This window comes from Labeo rohita, chromosome 19 (genome assembly GCF_022985175.1).
Source record: "Labeo rohita strain BAU-BD-2019 chromosome 19, IGBB_LRoh.1.0, whole genome shotgun sequence".
Lineage (NCBI taxonomy): Eukaryota > Metazoa > Chordata > Actinopteri > Cypriniformes > Cyprinidae > Labeo > Labeo rohita.
In genome coordinates this window covers 5,107,171-5,120,029 of record NC_066887.1, presented here as the reverse complement: position 1 = coordinate 5,120,029, position 12,859 = coordinate 5,107,171, and the positions used below count along the sequence as shown (strand labels likewise).

At 36.1% G+C, this 12,859-nt stretch overlaps 1 protein-coding gene across 1 annotated transcript in view; it reads right to left on the bottom strand.

The window, feature by feature from the left end:
- Positions 1–12,859, bottom strand: part of kcng2 (potassium voltage-gated channel, subfamily G, member 2) — a 45,769-nt gene that overhangs the window by 27,906 nt on the left and 5,004 nt on the right. Inside the window, exon 2 of the mRNA XM_051136299.1 lies at positions 2,176–3,050. Within this exon, the coding sequence (XP_050992256.1) occupies positions 2,176–2,979 (804 nt within the window). The 5' untranslated portion in view covers positions 2,980–3,050. The remainder of the gene's footprint in view (positions 1–2,175; positions 3,051–12,859) is intronic.

Sequence of the window (12,859 nt, the reverse complement as noted above, 5' to 3'; positions counted from 1 at the left end):
CCCCCCCGGATGTGTAAATTCTGAACACCATACCTCCGGAAGTGCTCAGTCAAGGGCCGCCCAGCGGCCTGCCCCACCCAGATCAAATATCGATGGTGATACAGCAGGGTTCTAATTTAATTTTCTAGTCTAGCCCACATACTGCGTCCCACACTTTACACAATTGATGACATAAATGCAGTTCCCACTGTTCAGAGGTACATTTGGCAGGAAAAAAGCCTCCTGCTGACTCATTGATTTAATCACCCGGGGCCACCCCGTTCTCCCCAGGTCACCCCTGGGTCCAGGGAGCTGGCTGCCCACCAGCAAGTCCCGCAAATTTGTGTTGCGTTAATAGGCAGACAAGTCAATCCCCTCCCCGTGGGTCCCCTCCCAGAGTTCGCCTGAAATTGCCCCAATTCGTTTCATCAAGGACCTCGATGTTGGCCCAAAACTAAAAATAGCCAGGACCAGGACTTTCTCTTGTAGGGGAGGGCGAACCGCTGAATCCATGACCCCACAGCAGTGTTCCCAGTAGACCTCCCGCAACCATGATTCCGAGTACCCCTAGTCCAAAGCGCCTTAAACAAAATCCGTTTTGCTTCTTGAAAGTCTGTTTCCTGTGTACAAATTCTCCTGAATCTCAATAGCTAAGCCTGCACAAACCCCCGAAAGGTGTGACAGGGATGAAAACTGTCAAAGTGCAGTAGAGCATGGTTGTCCGTTTCTTTAAAAAACACTTTTATGTCCAGACGGTTTGTCAGGGGGAAATCCAGGCCTTTATACACGGTGGTGTCAAGAATGTCAATAGCTTAATCATTAAAAGCCAACATGACTTTGTTGGAGGCATGGTGAGAGTTTAATGTCCGCACAAAGGCCTGGAATCATTGATGGCCATGCTGCCAAATCCCCCATACATCATCCAAGTACAGTATCTAGAATAGCTACCTGCAGAATACAGATTCTTCCCATTGGGCCATATAAATATTGACGTAAACAGGCACAAATCTTTTTTCCCATAGCCGTACCCTTAATCTGTAAATAAAACTGTCCCCCAAACAGGGGTCTCAGTATTCGTATACACACTGTCCACATCTAAGGAAAAAAAGAGACTGTCGGCACAGTCAAGAGTTTAATCCTATCTACAAAATCATAAGTGTCTCTTATATAGCTTGCATGTCTGGTGAATAAGGAGTTTAAATAAAAATCAATAAATTCTGCTATCCTATAGCTCTCACTTTCACAGTCTGAGACTATGGGCCAGCCTGAGGACATAAAGGGGGTATACCATTTTTCTCTGAGCTTATGCACCTTTGGTAACAAATAAAAACGCCTTGGTGGAGACTATTCAAACACCTGGGAGAGATTAATCACTGATCGGTTTAACAAGAGGCCCCCCCCTCCCCTGCAGCTTCTCCCTGCCTCAGTTTAAATGGTCCAGCTAGTGCTTGAACATAGCCTTGGCTATGGCCGGGTTCCAATGAACCTTATCAGCCTCCGTACCAAAGGACTTCCACAGCAACAAAGGGATACTACAGCCTGTCTTTAGGACTATTTCATTCAACAGTTTAATTTTGTTAGTAAGCCACCCTGGCAAAGCCGTGTTGTAATTGATTAGAGGCATGTGAATCACTGCATTTGGAAAAAGCTGAGCTGCCTCCCCCAGGAAGCGCTTAACACTTTTCCCCAGGAACACCGAATTCCCTGCTCCCTGTTGTTTAACCCAAAAGACAGCACAACATGGTGAACCTCTGGTGACTGAGGAGATCTGTGCTTTATGATGTGGTTAGAGTTAGGGTTAAGTTTTGAGAGAAGGGCAAATTAGGATTGGGATTATAGGGGTTAGAGGTAGATTTTGGGTTATGGGGAAATTTAAGTTTAGGATCATAGGGGTTAGAATTAGGTGTTGGAGTAAAGGTAAGTAGGGTTAGGATTAAAGAGATTAGATGTAGTCTTTGAAATTAGAGTCCAACAATAAACTGTACGTTCCCTGAATAAAAGATTTAGATCCTTTAGTATCTTCCCAAGTCAATTTTAATGATGTTTAGACACCTTTGACTGGAAAACAAGACAAAAATACTGGTTAAGAAAATAATTTTTTGCAGTGTGACTAATTGTCTACTTTTTTGGACAACTAGTTCACTAATTCAAACAGCTGCACAAGCCCTAGTCTGGTGCGTTGAACAGTACACTCACCCTCTCCTCCTCCTCCCTCAGGTCAGGCATGGTGCTGACACACAGTGTAACTGCCGTAATGGCCACAAAGACCACGGATAGGCAGGCGAAGATCTTGCCAGGAATCCCGGAGTGAGGATTCTCCACCATGTCTCGGAGGCTGTGCATGCACCCAGCCAGACGACCCTCCTCTGGGCTCCCGACACCCGGCGCCTCCTCACAAGACTGGGGCGCGGTCAGCTCTGCCTCCTCCTCCTCCTGCCGGAGTCTCTCCCGCTGCTCCTCCTGCCGGAGACGGAGCTTTCTCAAGCAGCACCACTCCAGACTGGCCTCCTCCACACCCCAATACAACAGTTCCTCCTGAAAGGACAGTGCGCACATCTCCCGCAAAAGACGAAGCTTCCCAGCTGCCAGGAACGTGACGATGGACCGAAAGGCACTGGGGCTCCGGTCGAAGAAGAACTCGTTGCAGTGAGCGTCATAGTCATCACACAAGTCCAGGATTTCCTCAGCATTGCTGCAGCTACGTAACTTCCCCAAACGTGTCAATGGGAACTCCTCAAGAGTGGACCATGGTATGCGATAACGGATGCCGCCCACATTGATGATGGCGGTGCGGTCAACTAAAGCACCCTCGTCTGTTCCAGCTCCTCGATTCCGATGAACCTCGTCCTCTTGTAAGCCGGACTTGCACTGCAGTTGTGCACGTTTATAAAACACACCCTTTTTGCTGCTGATTTCATGTGGGTTCTCCAAAGGGTTAAAATGGAAAGAAGTAAACTGATGATCGGTGCTGCCTGCTAGGAAAGCCACCTCTTGGTACATCTCTGCTGTGCGTGCCGTACACTCCACAGATTCACAGTCTACCAGGTCATGGTGGTCATCATGGCTGAGCTCTGAGAGATAAAAAGAGGAAGATTTTAATGAAGACTTGCTCTGCAGTTCCCACTCCAGGTTGCTAAACCCAAGGTGCACAATACAACAAAAATTAGCACAGAAAACAACAGATTAATTAGTCTGGATATTTCCAAAACACACTGGAGATGCACAACACAAAGAAAATGGTCCCTGGTATACTGCACATACTTAAAGGATAAGTTTGCCAATTTGTGTTATTACCACTGTTTGTATTATTAATGTTGGTAGCATATAAACACTGTTGAGTTAGTATTTACATTACATTTAAAGTTAATAGTTTTTCAAATATAATGACTTGCTTATTCATTGCAAATTTGTGACCCTGGATCACAAAACCAGTCATAAGGTTCATTTTTTCAAAATTGAGATTTATACATCACATGAAAGCTGGATAAATAAGCTTTTCAATGATGATTAAAAATCAGGAATCTAAGGGTGCAAAAAAATCAAAATATTGAGAAAACTGCCTTTAAAGTTCTTCAAATAATGTTCTTAACAATGTATATGACTAATCAAAAATTAAGTTTTCATACATTTACAGTAAGAATTTTACAAAATATCTTCATGGAACATGATCTTTACTTAATATCCTAATGATTTTTGCCATAAAAGAAAAATCAATAATTTTGACCCATACAATGTGTTTTTGGCTATTGCTACAAATAAACCCCAGCGACTTAAGACTGGTTTTGTGGTCCAGGGTCACATATATGTAAATACATGACATACAAATTTTAATAGAAATAACATAAAAGTATATTTTTGCATCTTTATGCTTGTCAGTACACTAACCATATTTCAAAGACCAGTTATGATATATAGTTGAAGTCAAAAGTTTACACACCTTGCAGAATCTGCAAAATGTAAATTTTACCAAAATAAGAGGGATCATACAAAATGCATGTTAATTTTTATGTAGTGCTAGTGTTTACATATAGTCCAGAAGAGAAAATATTAGTTGAATTTATAAAAATGACTTTGTTCCAAAGTTTACATACACTTAATTCTTAATACTGTGTTGTTACCTGAATGATCCACAGCTGTGTTTTTTTGTGTAGTGATGGTTGTTCATGAGTCCCTTGTCCTGAACAGTTAAACTGCCTACTGTTCTTCAGATAAATCCATCAGATCCCACATATTCTGTAGTTTTTCTGCATTTTTGTGTATTTGAACCTTTTCCAACAATGACTGAATGATTTTGAGATCCATCTTTTCACACTGAGGACAACTGAGGGACTCATATGCAACTGTTACAGAAGGTTCAAACGCTCACTGATGCTTCAGAAGCAAAATTAAGATACATTAAGAGTCAGGGGTGTAAACTTTTGAATGGAATGAGGATGTGTAAAGTTTTCTTATTTTGCCTAAACATCATATTTTTCTTTCATTTAGTACTGCCCTTCAGAAGCTACAGAAGATACTTACATGATCCCCAGAAAACAAATAAGTTCAATTTACCCTGATCTTCAAATTCAAAAAGTTTTTACTACCCGGCTCTTAATGCATTGTTTTTCCTTCTGGAGCATCAGTGAGTGTTTGAACCTTCTGTAATAGTTGCATAAGAGTCCCTCTGTTGTCCGTAGTGTGAAAAGATGGATCTCAAAATCATACAGGTATGAAACACAGTAAATCAAGTGTACGTAAACTTTTGAACAGGGTAATTTTTAGAAATTCAACTACTATTTTCTCTTTTTGGATTATATGTAAATGTCTTTAATGTGAAATATCTTATTTAGGTCAGTACTACATAAAAAAATAACATGCACGTTGTAAGATCCATCTTATTTTATAAGATAAATAATTAAATAATTAACATTTTGCAGATTCTGCAAGGTGTATGTAAACTTTTGACTCCACCTGTATAAAGATGTACATAAGTTGGTCAGAAAGCAATCTAAAGGTCAGCTAATCGCATTTAATATGCATTTAAACTATAACACTTTCATTTAATTGCAATTAACATGCTACTTAGTCTTTAAAAACATTACATTTTGTTCACAATTGTTTTGTTTTTTATTGTTTATGCTTTTTCATATTCTTTTGAAGTAAAGAAATGTTAACGTCATATGGCTTCAGAAGACTTAGAATGTGCACAAACACATGGAAGTCATATGGACTATTTTTCTGGTGCTTTTGCTTCATTTCAGTCACCATTCATTGTAGTTGCATTGAAAAAGATGACTGCATTGAAGAAAAAGACCATTACATTTTACCTACTGTACATTATAGCCTAAATGCAATTGAATTCTGTCTCTTAAAAAACTATGCCAAACTTTTCTGCTCTGCTAAACATTTTGAGTGAAAATGAGTACACTTTTAATGGGTGAAAATTTAGCCTTTCCAATCCATCATTTCATAAGCTCTGGATTTAAAATGATAAGTAGCTTTGACTGTCTCAAGGGCAATAACGCTCATTGAAAAATACATAATGAACGCATAAAAGTTGTCAAACATCAACACTAATGCTGCAAAATTCATACTAATATATTTGTCGTCTCAGTCTCCTAATGCAACATCACATTCTCCTGACATATCTGCATATTTTTTTTAAACAGTAGTGAAAATAGGTTCTCCGATGGCTTTGGAAGTCTTAATTGCTCACGAGTCACGGGATGCAGTAAATTCATGTCACAACACAAGTTGAATCCCAAAGCGGAGGAATTAATTATGATGTTTTCTTTTCTATTCATGGATAAGTTCCTAAATGAGCCGTGTTCTCTACACAATGGCAGAGTAAGGTCCAGTGCTCTCAAATGAGGATGGGTATAATTAGTGTGATTCCAACAGGAGATTTATGAAACAGATCTTCTCACGCCAGAGGATTCTGAGAAACGCCATCGGTCTTACAAAGGCTAGTCAACCTTTTGTAAAATTAAAGCATGATGTATTCAAACACCATATCTGCTGCGTAGCAGAAAGACAGCTCTGATTTTTTGTCTCCCTTGTTAAGATGTCAGAAATGATGAATGAAAGCCGGTGCTATCATGGTGGATTTTAATAAACATCAAACAGCAGCAGACAGAATTTTAAAGCTCACCCAAATCAAATAAAATATTTCTATCCTAAATTGCAGTCCGATTTATACTATAAATGCAATCTCTTTTAGCATGACTTCTCTAACACTTGTGATGTAAGCAACAATTATAGACACGATATATGATTTGGCTTCTATATCTGCTCTTTAATTTTATTTCTTAACATGATGCTTGAGCCGTGAGGCTTCTGGCAGTCCAAATGAATCACTGTCAAACTGAAACCAGTGATGCCATGTGTTACCGCTCGATCCATGAGTCAATATATGACCCAGCATTTCCTGCATGAAGCTCATACTGTCTTCATATGAGCTCAGACTGCACCTAATGTGCCAGTTAAAGTAGGTGCCAAGGCGTTTTTAAAAATGCAAATGAGCCAGTCTTTTCTCTAGTCCAAAGATGACACTAGGAAGCAACGTCTAACAATGATAAATGATTTACACACAATGCATTTGAGTAAGGCAGAGAAATGTGACAGAGCTTTCCAATATGAGGTGACTTGCATCACCTGTGGATTTTTCATTGTTTTTGAAAGAAGTGTCTAATTCTCACCAAGTCTGCATGCATTTGATCAAAAATACAGGAAAAACTGTAATATTGTGAAATATTTTTATAATTCAACCCTCTGGGTCTCTTGATTTAGGAGTCACACTTGGCTTCTTCCCGGTCAAAAGTGAGCGAAGCCTTGAAATGTAACTTTTTGTTTTCTTCAGGAAAATCATTGTAAAATATTTTTGTTCAATAATATTTTTTGACTATTATTTAGAATTTTGAGGGGATTTTATAACAATATGCAATATTTATACAACTTTAATGAGCTTTTTTTCCCAGAATTAATACATATTTATTTATATAATTATTTTTTTAATTATTTTTCAATAAATGCAGCATTTCACATTAAAACAGAGTCAACGCATTTAAAATCCATTTATTTGAAGTGAGAATTGTGCCATTTGGTGTCATTAAAAAATAAAAACTGTGAGCTCCTGTATACCTCCCTATATACATATTATACATATTTTTACATATACATATTTTTGACATAGTTTGTTAGGTTTTGCTTTTAGATATACATTTAAACATTCTAAAAGACTACTTTTTGTCAAGGTTTAGATATTTTTGGTTAGATAAATATCAGGTTGCATTATGATTACAATCAAACATTAAAATTTTGTCAGAAAGGGAAGCATTACTGTTACTCAGATATCAGGAATATCTGCTAAAATAAGAGCAAAAACAATAATTATCAACCAGTAAATTGAAGAAAAAGAGGTTAAAAAAATCTAAATAACCATAAATAAATATAATTGTAACTTTACAGATAAAATAAATGTAATTTTAACTGTAAAATTTTGTACAAATGCTACAGTAAAAAAAGAACAAATCAATGTATAATTTACAGCTGAAAACTGTAAACTGATATTCCCAGAATTCCCTGCGTGAAACTACACATTTGAAAGTATTTTGTTTAAATAATCTTTTTTTTTTATAGTTTGTGTTAACAGTTATATACATTTTGGGCTTTATGTTACATCTTCTGTTGTTTAATAAATGTTTACTGCATTATTTAAGTGTTGTGTGTTACCATGATGGTGTTTTCTGTTTGCGCGAATGACTCTGTGCACCCTTTATATACTAGTATATACTTCTGCTAGTGGCCAAGCTACTTGTAATGAGGTTTGATTCTTCATGTGGCTTTCTCTTTAACCACCTGCATTATTATGGCGGATGTCAGTATGTTGAAGGTACAAAACAGATTTTAATAGCAGTGTGCATTGTTGAATTTACTGGTTTACATTAAAATTTTCTTGTTAGTAAATTACAGTTTTGTACTGTAAAAAGTACAGTTTTTGGTCATAAATGTGTTTACAGTTTTTTCATATATTTTACAAAATTATTCTGTGTGTTTGTGAGAGAGACTCTTTTGTATGTTTTTCATTTATTCATTTTATTTCACATATTCTCAAATGCTCTGCTCCATTTTTATCAGTTCATTTCTATGTGTTTCTGTGTGTGTGCGTGGGTGTCTATTTTGCACTCTTGATATTCTAGAGTGTCACCCCTTGATTGCTGTGCACTTTTTTATCCACAGCGGCTGATTTGTAGGTAATAACAAAAAAAGATTCTCTGAGTTTTCGTTTTTTTTTTTTTTTGTGTGTTTCCCGTTCATTTCATATGTCAGCCATTTTTTGACCGCGAAGGAGCCAAGTTTGACTTTTTTTGTTGTGACCCTTTAACATATCCAAATCATGTCCATGATTTTTTTGTGTGTTCACATAGCCAATGCAACAAAAGTCACCAAGTGTCATCTCATTCTGATGAAGCTACGATTTTTAAAATTTCAAAATATACATTTTTTCAGTCAAAAATGACCGAAAGGGCCCGGAAAGTTAAAATAACTGTTTTTTATTTTAATCTATTGTGCAATATAATTTACTCTTGTGATCAAAGCTGAATTTTCAGCATCATTATTCCAGTGTCACATGATTCTTCAGAAATCATTCTGATATGATGATTTGCTGTTTAAGAAACATGATTATTATGATCAGTGTTTTGCTGCTTAATATTTTTGTGGAAATTGCATATTTGTGGAATCTTTTGTAACATTTTGAATGTCTTTACTTCCCTATTGATACATTCGTGTGTTAATTTTATACATTAAAAACTAATATATTGTTTTATATGTCATACATTTATTGTATTGTTTCACAGTAACTTGCAAAGTAAGTTTATAAACTATACAAACTATATAACTTCACAGAAGTGCTGTTATTTCTGATCCTGATGGAAGTGCAGAGGAAGCTGCTTTATTAAAGCAAGGTTTGTGGATTTTGGGGGGTAACAGAGAGGTCAAAAACAGAAAGAATGTCTGAAAGAGTGTTCGCTTCTTTATGCCAGCTAGTGCTCAAGGGAAGTGCTCAAATTGCAGTGGCCTTTGAAGATCAGTCTGATCAGACAGTTATGTCTCCATGCCCTTCTGAATTTAAAGAATTTCTAAGTCTATCTGTCTCCAAACAGTCTGGCTTTCTATTATGTCTCCAAGTCATTAATAGATTATTGTATATTTATATTCAAAAGTTTGGGCTTGGTACATTTTACAGGAATAAAAGTAAGCACGCATTGATCAAAATTGACATTAAATACATTTCTATTTACAAAGGAGTTGTATTTTAAATAAATGCTGTTCTTTTGAACTTTATATTTATCAAACAATCCTGAAAAAAAAATTCCAGTTTCGAAGAATATTAATCAGCAACTGTTTTCAGCATTGATAATAAGAAGCAAATCATCATATTAGAATGACTTCTAATGTATCATGCGACAAAGAAGACCGAAGTAATGATGCTGAAAATTCAGATTTGCAGCACAGGAATAAATTACATTTTAAAATATATTTAAATAGAAAACAGTTTTAAATTACAATAATTTTTCTAAATATTAGGTAACACTTTAGTTTAAGGGGTCATCGGATGCCCATTTTCCACAAGTTGATATGATTCTTTAGGGTTTTAATGAAAAGTCTATAATATACTTTGGTTAAAAATTCTCAATGGTTGTGTAAAACAACACCCTTTTTACTTTGTCAAAATCAGCTCTGCAAAAATCATCTCATTCTGGTCGAGGCTGCTTTAAATGCAAATGAGCTCTGCTCGCCCCGCCCCTCTCTTCTCTCCGCTAAACTTGCTAATTAGCACATTATTAGGAAAGGTGATTGCAGAGATTCATTGGAAAAAAAAAAAAACACACCTTATACTCATGGCTGCTGTAAGTGAAGCTGGATCACGAATGATTCGCGTGAACGTAGACGGATATATGTAGATCGGGAGGCGCATTTCATTCACAAACAAACGTGATCCACTGCATCTTCAGCGGCTCAGATGTCAGGAGTAAATGACGACCACTATGTTCATTATTACATCCAGCAACACAACACCTCAATCGCTCAATCAGAGATATTCTTGTCTAACTTACATCCCTGCTTTGGCATCGAAACAATAGAGGTCGGACTGTTGTAAGGCGGGTCTGAGGTAAGACGCTCATGTCAGTCAACTATCGTGGGAGCGGCCTCTGTCGGTGTGACAGGCATCTGAGAATGGCTCGCTTTGAAAAAGGGGATATTATTTTTACAGATTAATTAAAAACACTGCATGGATTTGTATCATTATAGTGTAGATTTGTACATACACTGTCAACACACATTAATGTTCAAACAACATGAAAAAGTGAACTTTACATCCGATGACCCCTTTAAAATTTTAAGTTCAGTCAACTCAAAAAAGTTTAGTCAACATGAAATGTTTGTACTGAGTGAAAACTTAGATATTTGAGTTCATTCAACTTAAAATTTTAAGGCAGATGGGTAACAAGCCCAGCTTTTAAGTTTAACAAACCAAATTGTTTTAGTCAACTCAAATATATGTTTTCACTTAGTACAACTTAACATTTCAAGTTGACTAAACTTAAGTTGACTGAACTTAAAATTTTAAGTTTGCAGGGTAACAAGTTATTTTAAGTTGATTCAACAAAATGTTTTTTTTTACAGTGTATCTTACTAACTATTAATAAGCAGCAAATTAGGAGTTTATTAATGCTAAAGGCATAGTTATTAGTTGGTTAATATTGAGAATTGGACTTTAAATAAAAAATGTGACCAAATATTACTCTTTTTACTATATTTTTGATAAAATAAATGCAGTACTGATGACAATACAGTATGAGACTTCTTTCAAAAGCATTAGAAACTCTTTCCGACTCTTTTTAACATACTCACAAAAAGTATCAGAAAAAAAAATTAAATAATTAAGTTATTTACATAATTTTAAGACTGTCAAATGCTACAGTAAAATACTTTTAATTAGTTAATGGTAATAAACTGTAATAAATCGAATGGAACATTTCATGTCATTTTACAGCAAAATACTGTTAAATTTACAGTTTTTGAAAATGAGAAAGATTTAAACATCTTATAATTTACAGTGAAAATACAGATTAACAAAAAAAAATCTTCTTAGATTTTTGAATCAGTTATAAGTTAATTAAATATATTTTGTTACCGTAAATGTGCATTCAGTCCATAAAACCTAAAAACCTTGCTATAGTTTTTTTTTTAGTACTGTTCTGGCAACCACTGCTGTTTTTTACTATAATTTTTATTTTTTTCCCCCCATACATTTATGCATTATATATACAGATGTATTCTGATGTATAATGCAAACCTGCACACACACTATAAACATACAGAAGAGAAGTGAAAACATTTTAATGAATTTCCCTAAAGGCAAAGAGTGTAAGAGACAGTGTGGGCAGATCTGTCTGCAAGCCTTTTCTCTCTCTCTCTTTCTTTGTCTTTCTTTCTTTCTTTCCCACAACTATTTGATCAATTAATTACATTCACAATCACTGAGAATCCGCTCTATTCTTTTAGTCCCGTGGGTCTGTATTGAGATCTATTGCAGCGATGGTAAAAGACCCTGGAGACTGTCATCACTATTAGCAATCAGCACAGATCAATTCCAAGATGCCTGTAACATTGATTTCCATTTTGTGAACTTCATAACAGCACACAGGAGGCTGGAGGTCTCCTTACAGACATATTAAAACACAAGCCACACAAACTCTCCGGCACAGACAGACAGACAGGTCCTGTGGAGCGCCGAGAGATGAAAAGGTAGACGTTGGGCTGTCGTACAGGAGCCCGTATGAGTGATGGTGCTGATGATGAGCGCGGCGGTGCTGCGTGTCTCCCGGGGAAGATGAAATTCAATAGTGCTGATGGGGAGATTTCTGCAATGGCACTTTGAGTTAGAGAGTTATAAAGGCACTCATGAATCAATATGAGCTATTTGTGCTTGCTCTTAATAGATGCCGACGTTATTCACGCTACTGCGCTGTAAAACGGGTGGGAAGACAATAAGTGCATTGTTTTTCTGTCACTCAGTTTTTTGTTTTATGTCTGCAGCGATGATGAGTTGCGCTGCTAGGCAACCCTCAAAAAGTTTATGGTAAAACTACAAGTCGTCTTAATTTAACACAACAAAAGCACTCATAAAACTTAAAAAGTGCCATTGTTTCTCAGTCAAAAAAAAAAATGTTTATACATGGGCCAGTTTACAGAATTGGTTCAAACTGCTGTTTCACAAAAAAAACCACACACATTTAAAAAGCATTTAACTATTCGAATCTTAGATGTTTACTACGATCATTTTATTATCTAGTGAAACCCACAATAATATTTTAAATATCAGCTTCATATATAAAATCATCATTTAGTGGGTACTTGCAATTTGGAGATGGCTTATGAAAATGATATTGAAATTATTTTTGTGTTTTTTTTCCATTGTTTTTTTTTAAAGTATCTTTTTGATTCTTTTAAAAAGTTTGAAACTATATAGATTTTATATGTTCTTAAATGTAAATTATGAAACTTTATGTAAAAAAAAAAAAAAGTGTCCTGCATTTTCACGTCACTACCGAAACAATGCATGTTTTAGTCCATTGGCTGGGACTGATTCTAACTACACCCCTACATTTGTGATCAGGACATTTATGTGTCACTCTCTCTTATAGCTACATGGTGAGTAAATAATTTTGAGGTAAATGTGTTCAAAAGTCTGAAAAACCTTTTTGCAACATTAAAGAATGTCACCACCAAACACCTTTTTCTGCAATTAAGCACACTTTTTTGGAAGTTGTACCATAACATCGGTAGCACTGTTAATTTTGACAGGCATTTTTGATTTAGTCTTAGTCTTTAT